General features: G+C 41.8%; 1 protein-coding gene and 1 long non-coding RNA gene across 12 annotated transcripts in view; one reads left to right on the top strand and one right to left on the bottom strand.

Moving 5' to 3' along the window:
* ZMIZ1 (zinc finger MIZ-type containing 1) overlaps nt 1-18,023 on the top strand; it is a 381,786-nt gene that overhangs the window by 248,013 nt on the left and 115,750 nt on the right. For all 11 annotated transcript variants that reach the window (XM_082225135.1, XM_082225141.1, XM_082225142.1 and 8 more), the window contains one exon: nt 8,791-8,896. In XM_082225135.1, coding sequence (XP_082081261.1) covers nt 8,791-8,896 — 106 coding nt within the window. The remainder of the gene's footprint in view (nt 1-8,790; nt 8,897-18,023) is intronic.
* LOC309533653 lies at nt 139-3,642 on the bottom strand. Its single transcript, XR_014220385.1, has 2 exons — nt 3,196-3,642; nt 139-258 (listed from the first exon to the last, which is right to left on the bottom strand). It is a non-coding gene; the product is annotated as an uncharacterized lncRNA (long non-coding RNA).

Genomic DNA, 18,023 nt, shown 5'->3' with positions numbered 1-18,023 from the left:
CTACGGTAAGGTGACTGAGAATGTGTGGTGTGAACCAGGAAATCTCCAGTTCAAAGCTACTATAGCCACAGACTCACTGAGTGGCCACAGGAAAGCCACTATTCTCTCACACCCAACTGTAATATCTCCACACAAAAATGGTGTGTACATTACACATCTTTACTGCTGAAGCTAAATTTGTTCTGGTCTTGTAAGCTGCTGTTGCCAAATCACTGCAGTTCAGTGTTTGATGTGTTATTTATCCATGGTTTTTCAGATCTGTTTTAAAAAATAATGTAATATAATATGATATAATAATCACTATTTAAGCACTAGGCTGTCTAGTGGGAAGAGGCAGAGTGCTAGTAAGGCCTACTGAGCCTTTAATTGAACATTTTCTTCTTGTAGCTTCCACTTCTGTTATTTCTTCCTGTTCATTGTAACTTGGGAATTGCCCCGTAATTGCCCCTTAATTCATGAACTTCCGTTCCTTGCAGGAGGTATATGGACTGTTGGCTTTAGTTCCTGATATTCTTGCATCATTATATATGTGTGTGTTACACAGTTTTATGCATGTTTTAATTATATTATAAATCATTTTGGTATGCCTCGTGAGAAGTGATTCATAAATGAAATAATATTGTTGGTGTTATTGTTGTTAATGCTAGTTTGGTTTCAAAGAAAAATAAATATAAATGGAAACTAGTAAGGCACTCCCCCACCAACAAAAGCTGACTAATTAAAGAGCAATTCATCACTAATTCCCCAGCTGCTCTGAGAACAAAGCAGAAACAAAGAAAAAAGTTTTAGTGTAGGAGCAACCTGGATTCTCAAGCCTCCATTTACAGTATCCCTGCCTCTTGAGTGTTACTAATACCATTTATAGGCATAAAAGCGTTTTTTGGAAACACATTCTTTTTGTAACAAAATATGGAAACAAAAAACAAAACAAAAAACTTAACAATGTGTCTTATAGCTAAAGACACATTGTTACCAGTTCTTTTTGGTTTTTTTAATGAATGGCCACATTTGCCTCTGAATATTGGGGCAAGGATATGTTAGAAAGCTCTGACTCTAAGGAACCATATCTAGGACTTCTCTTTAGAAACCTTATTCAAAATGGAATGTATGTAACATAATTCCCTTATCTACTTAAATCTTTGTTATGTGTTCAATGCTCTAGAGTGTTTTTTCTACATTGGATTATACCTCAAGTTATTATTAGGTAAAAGTTTCTGATTTATTTCTTGTTCAACATTTAAATTTTTATTTGTTGCCAAAAGGAAAACTGAAATTACCATCCAGCCTGCAAACTTTATTTGCAAATATTTCTGTTGCCACCTTTCATTTATTCTGGTTTAGTGCTGGTATTTTTAGTTTCCTTTTTTACGTGTGTTTTGTTCTTTTTACATGTGTTTAATTTGATTGCATGTTGCTTTGAGATATTGTAGAAACGTGAGAAGACAATAAATATTCAGATAATTTCAAGCACACCCAAGTGCCTTAAAACAGAACAATATGAGTTAGCAGCTGGTTGCCATTTTTTCAGTAACTGAAAAGCTTGCAAAATTAAATGAGGAAAAATTCGTTCTGACACCAGCAGGGGGGGTATGCACTTGTCTCTTTCTACCAGTTATGAGATTCACTGAGAGTTTTGTAATTAGCGGTTATTAAACTCTTGATTAGCAGAAGAGTTAGGTTAAGAGACATTTTCCTAGCAATATGGTGATGTGATGAGGGAACCAGAGAAAGCTGCAGCCAAGTGATCAGTTTTCTATTTGAAAATATAAAGGGAACCCTTGCAGGCTGCAGTGTGGAAAAGCAGTTTTCCCCCCTGCAGAAATGAGAAAAAAATGGTGGGCTGATTTGCTTTGTGTAGTTTCGTGCTGTCAGCTTGCATCAGACCCACTTCTTCCATCTTCATTTGCAAGCTATTCTTTCATTATGATGGGATCAGCACTAGGGAGAAATTGAATTCTGAACTTTCTGGGAATGGAGTTGGAATTTCAGCTTGCAGAGTCTGCTCATCCTTCCCCCTTTTTTTTTCAGCCCTGAAAACCTGTCTTCAGCTTCCCTTATCATGCTACTCCCATTGCCCTTTTCTTATTCACATTCTGCTTGTCCATACCAGATTCTCAACTTGGATCTTTCAACTTATAATCATTTCACCCTCTTGTGAAAAACACCGCATTTTTCGCTCTATAAGACGCACCAGACCGTAAGACGCACCTAGTTTTTGAAGGAGGAAAACAAGAAAAAATATTCTGAATCTCAGAAGCCAGAACAACAAGAGAGATTGCTGCGCAGTGAAAGCAGCGATCCCTCTTGCTGTTCTGGCTTCTGGGATAGCTGTGCAGCCTGCATTCACTCCATAAGATGCACACACATTTCCCCCTACTTTTTAGGAGGGAAAAAGTGAGTCTTATAGAGCAAAAAATACGGTAAATATATATGTTGAGTTTTTAATCTCAGTTCTGTGTTTCTTAAACTTGGGTCTCCAGCTGTTGTTGGACTACAACTCTCATCATCCCTGACCACTGGTTGTGCTAGCTAGGAATGGTGGGAGTTGTAGTCGAGCTAGAGATCCAAGTCTGAGAAACAATGCCTTAGTTGGCAACTAATGTTTAACAGGTTCCATATTTGGATCAAGCAAGGACCAACAGCATTGGTTTTGGCCACTGACTCACTCCCATCCAAGCTAAGGGCAAAGGGCCCATTAACCCTCTCTGCAGCTGCTCGCATTTGCCTGACGCCTTGGATCTTCCAGCACCGGAGCCAGCAGGTGGGATGGATAATAAGGAGACAACGTTGCGAGAACATCTGTTGCTGTCCACACTGGTGGAGAAGATTAAAAAGCCCCTTGCCTTTACCTTGGCTTGGAAGGAAGCGGCTAAGATGCATAAGGAACAGGGCTTGGGGTTCAGGGACCGTGCTTGGGGCCTAGACTTGGCTCCTGAGCCGCCAGTTGTCTCTCCCAGCCTTAATTTGTAAGACTGCCTCTCTTCTAAGTGTAGAATAATGAGAGCAGACTATTTTATAAGTGCACTTTAAGGGTTCTGATCTCATAAAGCAGCAAATGGAGCATTCGTTCGGCAACTGCTGCCAACTTTCCCACTAGTTTAATTGAGTTAGAATGCAGCGCCGTGGTTGCAAAGCTGGTGCATTTAATTAACTTTAGGAGACAGAAGGGCTGTAGCTCACTGGCAGAGTACATACCTTGCATACAGTTCAAACCTCTTTCCAGGTTAGGCTGCAAAGGCACCTGTCTGTCACCCTGGAGAGCCACTGCCAGTTAGCATAGACAACACTTAGAGAGGTGGACCAAGGGAAGGAGGCAGCTGCTGCTCTGCCATGTCTTGTCTTCCATGCACTTGTTTGTGACATCAGTGGTTCTAGGTCCCATGGGAAGAATCCATGATGCAGCCAGGTCTGTAGTCGGGGTGGGTGGAGGCTAGAGGGGGCTGCCATTTAATTTTCTGTGCCCCCCCCTAATATTCAATCACCTGGAACCCATGTATTTAAATGTCCTTTTGTCCTGGTTGTTGTTGTTTTTCTCAGCAAGTTTGTGAGTGTGAGAGCCATTTTTATTTTATTTTTTGGCCACAAGGCAGTTGACAGTAGCTGCAGGTTTCCTTTGAGCAGAATGACTCAACAGCACATCTTCAATTGCTTAGAGTGGAAATACGTATTAGCAGTACTAACTAACATGAAATTTGGCCCCAACTTCCTACAAATCCTCAAACAAGCCTCAGCAAAATGCAGAACTAACAATATGGATTCTAATACTATAGCTGTCGAAAGAGGCACGAAACAAGGGTGCCCACTGTCTCCCTTCTTATTTATCCTGGCTCTGGAACCCTTAGCAATCTGAATTCGAACAGCCACAGACATCAAGGGAGTGAAAATAAAAGGCAGAACCTATAAATTAGGGCTCTTTGCAGACGACCTAATGGTCACAACACCAGACCCCATAAACAACAACCTCCCTAATCAGAGAACTCAACACATTTGCAATGGTGTCGGGCCTACAGGTAAATTTTACAAAGTCAGAAGCTATGTGCTTCAACACCCCTCCTCACACCCAAAAAGAACTCACTAAGGTCACCAAAATAAAACTTTGCCACACCAAGTTCAGATACCTAGGGGTACAAATAACCAGAAACCTCAATAAATTGTACCTCCACAACTACAAGCCCCTGTGGCGACAAATTAACAGACCTAAAGAGATGGAATAACATGAATTTCACTCTCTCAGACAAAATAGCCATGATCAAAATGATCACACTCCCAAAACTAACCTACCTATTCCAAACCCTCCCAATCTGGATCCCCTCAACCCAACTCCGCAGTTGGCAGAGAAAACTACACTCTCTTATCTTCTCACATAAAAAACCAAGAATAAGCCCCAAATACCTGCACCTCCCCACCTCAGAAGGAGGATGGGGAATCCCCAACATAGAAGCATATTACATTGCCAACCAAATACGCCATATAATCCCATATATATTATAAGATGTATTATGTACATTGTGACATCATAATGCTTTGTGTGGAGAGGGGTTGGGTTGATCGTCATGACAACCTGACCACAGTTATCCATGCCCTTGAAATATCTCAGATTGACTACTATAATGGGCTGCCCATGGGGCTACCCTTGAAGACTATTTGAAAGCTGCATTCAATTAAGAAAGCCGCTTCTATTTTTCCACTTCCAAGTGATCATTTTGAACCTATTACACCACTGCATAAAGAACTTCACTGGCTACTAATCTGCTTCTGAGTGCAATTTATAGTGCTAGTCTCTACCTTTAAAGCCTTTTTATAGTCTGACATCATCATAATCATCATTATATTTATGCCCCACCTTTTTGCCTGAAGGAAGCTTTGCTTCGCTATCAACTTGCCTACGTATTGAAGTTGTCCTTGGCAGTGGCATAGCGTGGGGGGTGCCAGGGGTGCCGGCCACACCGGGCGCAACATCTGGGGGGGCGCGCTAGCTGCCTCCGGAGTCGCCGAAGAGCCTCAGGCGCAGGCTGTAGCGGAGCCGCATGTCTCGCGGAACTGACGAGCTGTGCGCGCGTCCGGGCTGAAGGCGCCCGGCAGGCAGCGGCTCTCAGCGCTCGCCGCGGAGGACGCACCAGGCAGCCCCTCCTCACAGCCCTGCCTCCGCCGGTGCTGCTGCAGTGGCTGGGCCACTGCATTTTCCTCGCCTCTCTGCCCCCCCCTCCTCCGGGCAAGCGGCGTCGTTTGGGCGGCAGCGCCAGCGGCAACTCGCAGGTTAGGGGTTAGGGGGGGCGCAAATTACTTGCCTTGCCCCGGGTTAGGGGGCGCAAATTACTTGCGTTGCCCTGGGTGCTGACAACTCACGCTACGCCGCTGGTCCTTGGTGGTTCTCCACCGTGTGCCTCTGCCTCCAGAGAAGTTTGCCTGTTCTGCCTTTTGGTGCTGGGCAAAGCACCCCCTCCCCTGGATTTTTAATGTTGTTTTAGCATAGTTCATTTCTATTTTTGTATTTTATCCTTTTTTGTAGCATATCCCAGAAGCACATCTAAAGATTGATATATAAATCTTTTAAGCAAACTGATGGTGATACTACAATGTTTTCTGCATCCCTAAAAGAAGCCCAAGCTTTTAAAAGAGCAAGCTAGAATAGGGGCAGGGGAAAGACCCTTGTTTGTGCTTTAGTGAGGATGTTTAAGGATTCTCTTGATTTAGAAAACTCGGGCATGGATGTTTTTCTGCTCACCTCCTGGTGTTCAAATCTGCTTTATTTTTAATGAAGCAGCCGAGGAATTGCTAATTCCTCTAGAATGTCAGAGCTGCGGAAAGGAGTTGGGGGAAGAATGGAGAGACTTAAACTTCCCCCTTTCCCCCCTTTGTCTTTGAAAAATCTTCCTAGAAACGTTTCTGTGAATGTAACTAGGAAGGCTGAATTCAGCGTTACAGTGGTACCTTGGTTTACAAACTTAATCCGTTCTGGAAGTCCGGTCTTCAACCAAAGCGTTCTTAAACCAAGACGTGCTTTCCTGTAGCAGCGGGGGACTCAATTTACAAATGGAACACACTCAGCAAGAAGCAAAACATGTTCTTATTCCAAGGCAAAGTTCACAAATCAAAACACCTACTTCCGGGTTTGCAGCATTCTTAATCCAAGTTGTTCATAAACTAAGCTGTTCTTAAACCAAGGTACAACTGTACTGCTTCAACACTGAAGAAGAGAGCGTAATTTGAAGGCTAGCACACAAAACCATAGGAGCCAACACCTAGGGGCCAAGGGGGTCTTAGCCCCTCCTCAATAAAATATTTGAGGGGGCTACCTCTCTAGTTGATGGGCATTGCAATTCAGATGGCATGCATGCACCATATCATGTGATTGATTATGCTGGGCAGACTTACTCCCCCCCCCCGTATTTTATTCAAGTTGGCACCCCAGCACAGAACTGAAAATACGTTGGTCCTGATTTCTCAAAAGAGACCACCACAGAAATGTTATCCAGAGTGATTTCCTTGTTATAAATAAAGTTTAATCTGTTGATTAAATAGGAGAGATTAAGTTGTTAAACCTTTTGCATTGTGTTACCTGAATTTATAGCAGGCTTATACATAGCCACTTGCTATTGAGAATTAAGAATTGACTTCTGGTAACCAGGCAAAATAGCAAGCTTTGGAAATGTTGGTTCTGTTAGACGCCAAGTGACCTAATTATTATATATAAGCAGACTGGACAGTAGGACTTGTGAGCTAGTAACTTTTGTTGAGTAATTTGCAGCGTTGTTTTATAGACAAGCTTAAATATGTCACTTCTATAATGCTGTGCAACTCACATTGAAATTCAACCAACAAACTTTCTCCTCTAGTTTGCTTGCCCTGTAAGTTAAGAATGAGGGTATAAAGAATGCAGCACTTGAAAAAGTGATGTTTTCTCAACTGCTTTTGTCCAGGAAGATAGAGGTTAGGTTGAAACTAAGAAGAAAACAGTGCTTCCACTAAGATAATATGAACATGAAAACTAAATCAGATGTTATTAAACATGAGTTTTGTGGCACTTTATATATTGATAAACCAGATCAGATCTGTGTCAGATAAATCTGACACAGAAAGCATGCGTGTTATAGCAGTAGATGCAGTCTATGTGGGGGAAGTATTAATTCAAAAGTGGAATTATTTCTACACATCAGCTTCCCCTGCAGATGTTTAGCTTTTAGTTTTCAAATTGCAACAGCAATGAACTAGCCATCCATCAATCTCAGTGTTATTCATGTTGTGAATCTTTATTGTTAATTAGGAAAAGTGGGTACTGGAGGGCAGTTCAGATTAATAAGAGTCATGCAATTGTGCTGACTAGTTAACGTAGAATAGGAAAATTTCATTACCATTTATAGGTTATCACATATCTTGGTTTCCCGTTCTCTTCTCTATCATTGTTTTATGGCAAGCTAGTGTTGGACACAGATAATTGCACACTAATGAGTGCCCTCTTTAATTCATCAAAGGTCTTTCGTATTGAAGCAGAGGTGACAAAAACAATTTATTTCTTGAATTGTAAGCTCTTTTGAATAGGGTATAGCTGGAAATAAAGGTTGGTATAAAAGAAAAAAATAATGCCACTAAATGTCTTACTGTTCGTCTTTAACTTCTGTTTTAAAGGAATGTTGGGGCAACTCAGAAATAATACACATATGATATAGTGTGTATGAACTGAGGCTACTTTTGGATTCTGGAGGTTCTGCTGATCTGATCACAGCTGTGAGTTGGAGGACATGGCCAAAGGTCACATAAAAGCTGTAGTCTTCATTGTAAAGCCATTATTTTGATAAGTGGTTAAAATAAATCAAATGTGTTTCCCTTATTTTCATTCTGCTGCATTGGCATGTTTTGTTCTAAATACAATAACTGAGTTTCTGAAGAGCACATTTGATCATTTTTTATAGGGTCCAATGCCATGTGAATAATAGTCCCTGCTTGTACAGGGTGAGTCTTTTAAAAGAGACCCCTTGGAACATGTGTACTCTGTATCCATGGGGCCGCTTTTAAAAGTCTCAACCTGTACAAGCATATCTCTGTACAGCATCAGAGGCCCATTCTTCTCCCTGGATAGAAAGTAGCATGAGACCTGACATACTGCCAAGCTTACCTGTACCTAAGATCTTCCAGGATCTGCTATGTCTTCCCCTCAGCTTCCTTCCCATCCTGATAATGATGAGACAAATGTGTGTGTATAAGCAGGGCAATTCTGGTAGTTAAGGTGCAGTCAGGTAGTTAAGATCTCAAGCAAAGTCTCAAATACAGTGAAACATGAAACAGCTGTCTCCATTAAAATTCCCTTTAAGAACTTGCTTACATTTCAATCTTGGTAGTTTATTTTTATGTTTAAAGAGCCTTTCTCTCATGGCAAAAAGTCAAAATGATGGCTCTCAGATTCAGTGTATGCTCTGCTGGTAAAGCTGTGGGAGATGGTGTGGATAGATGTGTTATTGGCTTGGACCCGAGTTTAAGTCCGTGTTCATTCCTGGGCAATCTGGATGACGCTGTGCCAGCTCTCACATTCTCCACTTCAGTCCTGCAGAAGTAGGAATTGTAGTGGCCTGTTTTACAGGGTTGTTGCAATGTGGCTAAATGAGAAAGAAATTAATGCACATCTTGCTTCATAAAAGCGCTATGAAAACCACAGTGACTTTTAAAAAAGAGAGAGCAACAAACCTCCTTGGTATTGTTCTTTATATTGTGGGTGATGCTGCAAACATGTTGGCTAGCTTTCTACAACTGTGCAGTAACTCTCAGTGAATGATTCCCTTTCTTCCTTCTTCCCAGGTTGTTAGCAGAGTGGCAGCACAGCAGGGCTTTGACCTGGACCTCGGATACAGGCTGCTGGCCGTTTGTGCAGCCAACAGAGACAAGTTCACGCCAAAATCAGCTGGTAAGAAAATCCATTTTTCTTTCTTGCAGTTGCCTGTTGACAGAGAGAATCTTGACACACTTTGCTCTGCTGTAGGAAATGGATAGGCTTCTGCCATATAGTTTAGCATTACTAGTATGAAGTACTGAAACAGGATCCCTGACATTCATTCCCTTTCTGTATTCCTCAGGCTATATCATTTATTTGCCACACCAGCTGCAGAGAAGTGCTGTCTGGGTGTGCATGTGTGTACTGGACAGACAGACATTTTTGGCAGTTCTTTGACATTTCCAGAGGAGGGATGTTGCAAATATGATTTCCTGCTCCACATAAGTATCCACTGCAAGTTTAAAAACATTATCATCCAATCCATGAAAAAAGCTGCTACAAGTGGATACATGATATGATTATCAGTTAAGCCAACTACTGAGATGATTTGCAACAATGCTACTTTGTATTGCACAACAATACAAATGGAATGGGGAACATGATGCACAATTAAACCTATTGCAGTTAACATGCGTGTGTTGTGAACGGTGCATATCAGTTTTTGCAGATGAGTGTCTTAAACATGATGTTTATGTGTGGGAAGGTGGCAATATCTATGGCAGTTAAGGAGCAGGTTTCATTGTGACTGGAGAGACAAATAAAAATGGAAAAACTTCAGCAATGTGTGTGACTGTTGTGGTGGCGAGGAATGTCAGTTAAGCTTTCAGGTGTACGTGTGGTTATCTTTGGACTTTGTGTTGTTTCTTAATATGTTTTGGTTCTAAGAACTTCAATATATTAAGGGTTGTGCACATGATTCTTACAGCAACTTTATACATAATAATTTCCCTTCCAACTCTCCCATTCCATTCTGTTCTTCTATACCTGTGATTCCTATCTAGCAGGAGCTTGGGCTAATGACCCCTGAGGTCCCTTCCAACTCTACACTTCTAAAATAAGGCGTCTCTGATACATATGTTGACGTCTTAGTAAAATTGGTTGAAAGAATAAAAGGAGAATTCCCTGGGTGCCTAGATCCAGGTTTGAGGCAAGTTGTATTTGGTGAGAGAACCCCAGCAGAAATTAACAATCCCCAAACAGGCAGGAAAGCAAAGCAAAGCATGGAAATATAGGCTGCCGGACCTTTAAAATACCCCCTTCTAAGTTACTTCCAAAGTCTCCCGCTTCCCTTAGCATAGAAAGAGACTGTGCATTTGGAGAGTTAAAAATGGCTTGCTCACATCACATGCTTTATTCCAGGGAGGTAGGACTAGGTGGTCCTTGGATCCCTTCCAACTGTAAAGTTCTATGATTCTAATTTCTGGACAGAACTACATGTTTTGATGGCAAACATGTTTTCCAAATGCATGTTTGCTGGTTAATAGTATTGAAATGACTGAGTTTGGGCACAGCGCTAAATTATAGTTCAGCATTATAAGAACGGGCCTTGGGTTCATGCACTGACCCCTTCCAACATGATCACGGGGAGCAGATTAGACTTCTGATTGAAATTTAGCATTATTTCCGGACCCAGAAAAATGGCAGCTAGTATTAGCTGTTATTTAGGACAGCCTTTGAGAAGCTGGTGTCCTCCAGGGGTTTTGGGATGTTTCAGCTGGCTGGAGCTGATGGGTGATGTCCGCCAAAACATTTGCAGGATGCCAGGTGTTTCCTAAAGTTTATGAATAAATAAAGGTAAAAACCCAGATAAACTGTGGATGATACACAGCTATGGTTTAGAGAAGCAAGGAAACTTCAGATTGTGGTTAATCACCCTGGCTTGTTTCCCAAAGTATACCACTTTGTGATCATCAAATGAAAGGTGCCCCAGAAAAGAAGAAGGAGAAGAAGAAGAAGAAGAAGAAGTCTAAAAGGGGTGGTAGTGAAGATTTTATAGACTTCCCAGCATAATCACCTATATGAGATTCTTACTAAGATCACACAAATGACTATTTACAAGCTTGGGTTATTGGAGTAAGAGATGTCTGCCTTAATCCTTCTCCATTAGTCACTAAGCCAGCCTTTCTCAACTTTGGGTCCAGGCCTGTGTAGAGAGGACGGGCAGCCAGGTCCACTTTTCCAGGGCCTCAAAGGGCTCAGATAGCCTGGGGCCCCTACCAGGGGCCTGCTGGACTTACGCTGTCATGCCAAGAACAAGACTCCTGCCCTGGGCCTCAGACAAGCTCTGCACAGGCCTGCTTGGGTCCCTAAATGTTGTTGGACTGCAACAACATTTCTGAGCACAATTCAAAGTGTTGGTGCCGACCTTTAAAGCCCTAAACGGCCTTGGTCCAGTATACCTGAAAGAGCGTCTCCACCCCCATCCTTCTGCCCGGACACTGAGGTCCAGCGCCGAGGGCCTTCTGGTGGTTCCCTCACTGTGAGAAGCTAAGTTACAGGGAACCAGGCACAGGGCCTTCTCGGTAGTGGCACCTGCCCTGTGGAACGCCCTCCCACCAGATGTCAGAGAACAACAACTACCAGACTTTTAGAAGACATCTGATGGCATCCCTGTTTAGGGAAGCTTTTAATGTTTGATGGACTACTGTATTTTAATATGTTGTTGAAAGCTGCCCAGAGTAACTGGTGAAACCCAGCTAGATAGGTGGGGTATAAATTATTATTATTATTATTTAATTAATTAATTAATTATCCTGTGGCAGTGATCAGGGATGATGGGAGTTGTAGTACATCTGAGGACTCAAGGTTGAGAAAGGCTGCACTAAGCTCTCTGGACAGAATCTACACAGATGATTGGATTTCCTTTAAATCTGGCTGTTAACAAATTTCCTAGTGAGCTATTCTATGGAGTGATGGTATCAAGTTTTTGCACTGTGGATCATACAGGAAAGTTACAATAGCTGCATTTTAAAAAATAGCTGGGACCCATTTGTGGAGCCCAGCCATCAGTTAAAAGACTAATGTTTTGGTATTTAAGACCCTGCCCCGTCGTGTCTTTTTTCCACTATTTCTCAGACCAATAAGGGAAAATAAACTAGGGTATATGGCTTTTCTCTGCCTTTTTTTTCTGGTGCTTATGAAATGGTTGTGAGTTCAGTTAGCATCTTGGTCGCCAGAAAGAAATATAGATACATTAGCTAGATTTGTGGCTCTGTGGTTGTAAAGAGAGATACTTTCACGTGGATACAGTCAAGGCTAAATAGAGAAAAATCTGGATAAATTTTGACAGCAAACTTCCAGCTGCACTTCCTAATACCCGCCTTTTTAAGAAGACAAGACCTCAGACATTTTTACTTTGTCACTGATACAGCAGCAGCAGTGTGCTTGTTTTTGTGAGCTGAAATCTTGTTATTTGAACCAGTCACTTTTAAGACTTGACATTTTGTGGTACTTCTATGCTGCCAGTTCGGAAAACATTTCCTCCACAGGGAGCTTGTTGTGTGAACTGTTACAAATAGCTCTGTGTTTAGCATGATGGGCCTTCAGAGAACATCATTGCACAAGGGAGATCAACTTCCTTATCTTCTTAATAGATCATATCTAGCTTTTCTAATAGAGTAATGTTTTAAAAGTAACTGGCATGAGGAAAATGTCACAGTCATGACAAAAATTAATTTGCCATTGGCAACAAATGGCTTCCAAGTGTTTGTCCAATAATGGAGCTGGATTTGAATTAATCTCCATGTTTATTGGAGTGAAATTAATTCAACATAATTGGTGGGAAAGTGTGGCCGTTCATTCAAATCCCTTTCCATTTTGCAACTTTCTATAAGTTAATGACTTGGTAGTTGCTTAACTTGCCGTTTTTAATTTTAGTCTTGTCAGGCTTTAACTGTAGAATGTGTTCTTAAGAAGTCATTTGCAATCCTTTGCGTTCATGATCCTTTGCGTTCATGATCCTTGCAACTCTGTAAGGCAGGTTATTATGATGATGCCTATATTGCAGACGATAGGATGGGTACAGCCACCCAGCAAGTTCAGGATAGTGGTAAGATTTGAACTGGCAAATTCTCTGCTCAAGGTCTCAGCCACTGCACTACACCTGAAGTGATTCTCCTGAACTACTTTGGATCTTTTCTGACATTTAAGGGATCCTACGAAGTCAGCTACTCTTGCTATTAATCAAAATCTGCCCTTTTAATCTGGGACAAATATCTTTGTGCTTGGGGGCATTCCCAGATGCCCGTCCAAAATAACCCATCCAGGTACTTACTGTATTTTGACCAGTGCTCTCTTATCTTCTCCCCAAGATAGCTATCAATATCACAGTGTTTGCTTTTCATTTGCAAGTCTTGACAGACTTCGGTTCCTGTATGATCAGCTCCTATGAGTGCCATGTTGAAAAGTGTTATATCTCAGATTTCAAAGAGAAAACACATGTTAGTGTAGTTATGATCTTTTTTTGGAAGAGGACATTCTGCCACATTTTAGCTTATTGGTCTTCACATTTTAGAGCTCTTTGCTCTTCTTATTTTGGTAAAAAAATCATTACTTTTGGGGTCATCTGTGCTGCTTACCAGGATTTTGAAGTGATGGTTTTAAGTCTTATTTGTTTAGCCTAGCTAATCCCCAGTTATCCCTGTGGTTAATTTGAATTGTTTTTAAGAACGCTAAGGGCAGGAGTCAAGTGGTGTGAACAAGCATTCGAAAATTAGAGTGCAATCCTGAAAGAAGGATATAATAAAGTTGTGCCTGTGTTACACCCTATGAGCTGCCACTTTGTCAATGTAGCCTTGGCATTTCCTCCTTTATTAACAAGAATAGTGCTTAGTGTTTTGGAGTATTCAAAGCACATCGTCGGGCCTTTCCGTTGGGTCCTCTGGAGTTGGCCGCCCCTCTGCGAAGCTGGGCAGCGTGCCAGGCTGGGCGCAGTGGGCTCCCTCAGGGGCACGCTCAGCAGGAGCCCATGCTGATGCCAGGCACAAACGATCCAGTGGCATGCAAAAAAATGTGGGTGCCCTGGCCCTTCATGGGGAATGTTGTGGGGGCTGGAGCCCCCACAGCCCCACACACTCAGCACCTATGAAGCACATCATACAGTGCATTTAAGATGGCATTGTATTATTATCACCCTCCATATTGTGGAGGGGGGGGGGAACAAAGTGAGACTGAAAGACTATTATGTGCCAAAGGCCACTTAATGTGTTTGTTGATTTCCCATTTCAACGCCAGCCTCTTAGTCACTGCAGAGCCCAAGCTCTGCGCTGGACTTGTTCCTCTCTCTTGGCAGGAGGTCAGATGCAACATTTCCTACCTTGAAGGTAAATGAAACACAGCTTCTTCTAAATACACATGACATTTGGTCCTGAAACAATTGTTAGTGAGTGGCATTGGCTTGTTACCGCACAGCAGGTAGGTCATGAGCTTGTTTGCTTCCACACTGCAGACCTCTACGCTGTTTGACTCTACGCTGCCTCCCTCTTTCATTGAGCCACATTGAGACTGCATAATGGAAGAAGTAGGGACAGTATTGTCTTTCTGGGTCCTGGCATGACTCCATTCCCCAACACTCTATAGCTCATTGGTGCCTTCGCACAATGCTACAAATTCCTCCAGGTCAGACATGTATCTTTGCCTAGGCAATATCCATTATTGCTGCTTGCTTTCTGCCTGTCAGCCTGCTAGACCCTCTGTATATCCAAGTATACCAACTTCCTTTGAAAGCTGGAAGGATGTCAGTTTCCTTATCAGTCTTCCTGCCCTCCCTCTAACAGTTTCCTTGCACCAGACTTTGGCCTCCAATTGACTATGCCTTTGAATTGGCCCTTCCTTCAGGAAATTCCCATTCCTCATGTAGCTACCAGATCAAGGCTTCTAGTACTTACACGTTAGCTCTTTGCATGTTCAGGTGCCAAAGCCCAGTTCTGAGAGTACATATTCAGAGATAATGGCAATAAAAGCAAAAGTCACATGCATATCCTTTGTATTGTATTCTATTTCCTGTGTAAGGTTGTAATATGAAGTTCATGCATTCTCCCCAAAGTAGGTTTCCTCTGTTGCTCTTTCCATCCAGAGATGCTTATTCAGATTGCTAGAGGAGAGTCATGGTACCCCCCCAGATGTTATTGGACTCCAGCTCTCATCAGGTGGACCACAACATAGCTAGTGGTCAGGAATGTAGTCTAAAACATCTGGAGTACACAGTATTGGCCACCCTTGTGCTCATGGAAGAGGAGCATTGTCCGCCTCCTCTATATTTAAACAACAGAAGATGATACATTGCTTTCAAAGGATCTGTCTCAGCAAAAATAGATATATTCATTTTGGCACTTATTTGGGATGGGGTGGGTGCTAAAAGAAGGAAATAAACCTGCTATACTTAAATGTTTTACAGAATAATTTAATGGTGTGCTGTGGTCCGTTTGTTCATTCCTCCTGGTGCTGCTTTGCTCTTGGCAGAAGGGCAAGCAGGGGCCAGGCGAGGGGACTGAGTGCAGGATGAGATCACACACCAAAGCTTTGTCAGTGAGAGACACTGTTCGATATCTCTGCAGGCAGATGAAAGGGAGAGGGGAGGTGGGAGGAGCAGCTCCAGGGCAGGAATGTGCAGGAGAAAGTACCTTTGCAGATACTGAAGCAAATTAATCTTAGACCACCTGGATAGGAGGCTCAATGTGAGATGTTTGATAGCAGAAATAGCAGTTCTGTTCTTTCCTTCAGCTCACTTCAGATGTCAGCCAAATTTCAACCTTGATAGAGTCAGTGACTTTATTAATTTTTTAATATAGTGAGAGGGGAGTGCCGCTGAATCATCATTGTGATTGTCAGCTTTGTTAAAAAAAATACTATTTAGTAGTTTTGAATGTATATGATTAGGTAGTGTTACAAAGGATGTGTCTTGTGGTACAGTCACAAGAGTCATATCATGCCTGTATCACTTTAGGTGGAACATATTGCATCTTTGACTGGTTCACCGGGCTGCAACCATGTCAGGAAAAAAGAATTTTAGCCGCCTCTTCAGTATGCCAACTTTCCATCTGCAGTGTTTTTGGTTTTGTTCAGATGTATGAAGCTCTACCTGCAGTCTTCAGTGGGACAATCCAGGAAGGGGCAGTGTTCAATTTGGCCATTGTTCTGTAATTTGTCAAGATTGCTCCTTGCCCTTCAGAGTTTTGAACAGGTTTTCTGTAATATTTAGTGGAAGTAAACTTTTTAAAAAACTAACACAACTTGGTTGCTCTGTTTGTTCAGTCTGTTTGTTTCCTAAGTTATTTAGAGTGTGTCTGGGGACGTGGCTTAAAGAAAGAAGAATCTTATGTTTGTGGTGGACTAAGTCTCTGTGGGTTTTCTGTTTTGGTTTTGTGTGTTAATTTTCTAAGAAGTCTCAATTTAATATGCTGAGAATGACATGCTGGCAGTAAAAAGGGAGGGCATATACACCCTGAAGGCGGGATTCAGACAGAGGATGAGATGAAAGAAACAACAGTTTCCTAACAGAAATGCCAAATATGACACAGATTGATTTAAAACTAAGGTTCTCTGGCTTTGTCTGATTCAAGATCTGAATTCCATAGTATGAACTTGCCTCTTTGTTGAAATTTTCCATGTTTGAAATCCTGGGTCAGTGCTGTGTGTGGAATCACTTCAAGCTAAAAGAGTCAATTTCAGTTTTGTCATTGGCTTTAAACAGGATAAATGTCTTTTGGAAGAATGATTGTGGTCAGAAGCATAGAGTCCTAATGTATGATAAGCCAATAAGTATCGAGTTCCTTTCCTCCTTTTTCCTTTTAACCTACAACGTGTCTCCTTGGCTAGGTCACTTAACCTGCTTGCCCCTCTTACTTTCTGCTTATAGGAAATTACCTCATGCAAGCAATCGTTTGTTTTTACACAACCAGGTGTGAGGTATTATGGAGACTAATCACCACTGGGGCAGGGGTAAGGGGATTTCTTTCACTTCTGTAAATTGGTAATATTTCCCTGGTCAGCCACTAATTATGCCTAGAGAGATTTGATGGCTCTAATTATTGTGAGGGTATTCATATCAGCAGAGTTATAACATCTATGAGCAGTGTTCAAAATTTGCCAGGCTTTTTGTGATCCACGTGGTGATCACAGGATGGCAGGTTGGATATTTCCATCTGGTTTGCCCCTCTAGCTTTCTCAAGCAGGTAAGCAGAAGAACTTATTTATTGCATTGATATCCCACCTTTTTCTCCAAGGAGTAGTAGATTGTCCATACCCCTCCTCAGTTAATCCCTGCAATGACTCTGTGAAGCTAAGAAGCTAGTGAGGGTTGGGGCAGGCAGAAGGCTAGAGAAGGAGATGCGAAATAAGGAAGGGAGAAGGAAGACTGAGTGAGGGCACATTATTGGAGAGAGAACATGGACAGGTCCAGGAGGTGGATTGAAATGATCAGCTGCTAAATCTTTGCCTGCAAGAATTTGGTGGAAAGGGAGATTCAGTGTAACTCCCTCTGTCCCATTATAATGAGCTGCATCTTACATATTCTCTCATGCATGATGGGATAATGAGTACAAATTAACCTTAGAAAGCCTAGGGAGGAGAAATAGGATGGAAAGAATGGTGGTCTGTGGAAGGAACTTTGACTTTAACAAAAAAATTACGAGGAAATAGATTGAGCCTAGATTGATTGAAGAGGTCATGGAGTTAATGTATATTCACCCAAAAGTTAAAATAGCAATACTAGCATGGAAAAAACTGGTAACTATTTTAATAAAACTTTGAAGGCACTTCTCAACACCACTGACAAATAAGCCCACTATATCTCTTAAATGGGACAAAGAAATACAAAATACCAGTCCAATGTTTTTGCACACACAAAAACCACTCGGTCTCTTTATTATATTCTTCCTTTCCTTTCATCACAGCTACCAGTAATTTCACATAAGGGAAGATGTGTTTCTTGGGGAATTTTTTCCAAAGTCGGAAAGAACATATTTTCAAGTCATCTTCATGAATTTCCATCAGTTAATCTAAGACCCTTTGTAAAAGAACCAATTGATCTAACACAAGCCACACCAGTTCTCGTGCAATGAAAATGTATAAGAACCCATTTTCATTCATTTCAGACTTCATTTTGGAGAGGCTTCAGCATACCAGGTTCTTCCCTGGGGATGTTATTCTGAATATTGAATATCTGAGTAAAAAGTGGGACAGTTGGTTTCCTGTATGATGAGCTCTCCTAAATCAAATTTGTCTTCTTCGCTTCAAACATCATGGCTTTCCCATCATGGAG

The sequence above is a fragment of the Podarcis vaucheri genome (genome assembly GCF_965113315.1).
Source record: "Podarcis vaucheri genome assembly, chromosome: 5".
NCBI classification, from domain to species: domain Eukaryota; kingdom Metazoa; phylum Chordata; class Lepidosauria; order Squamata; family Lacertidae; genus Podarcis; species Podarcis vaucheri.
Note: the sequence above shows the minus strand (reverse complement) of the source record. Positions and strands in the feature narration are given on the sequence as shown.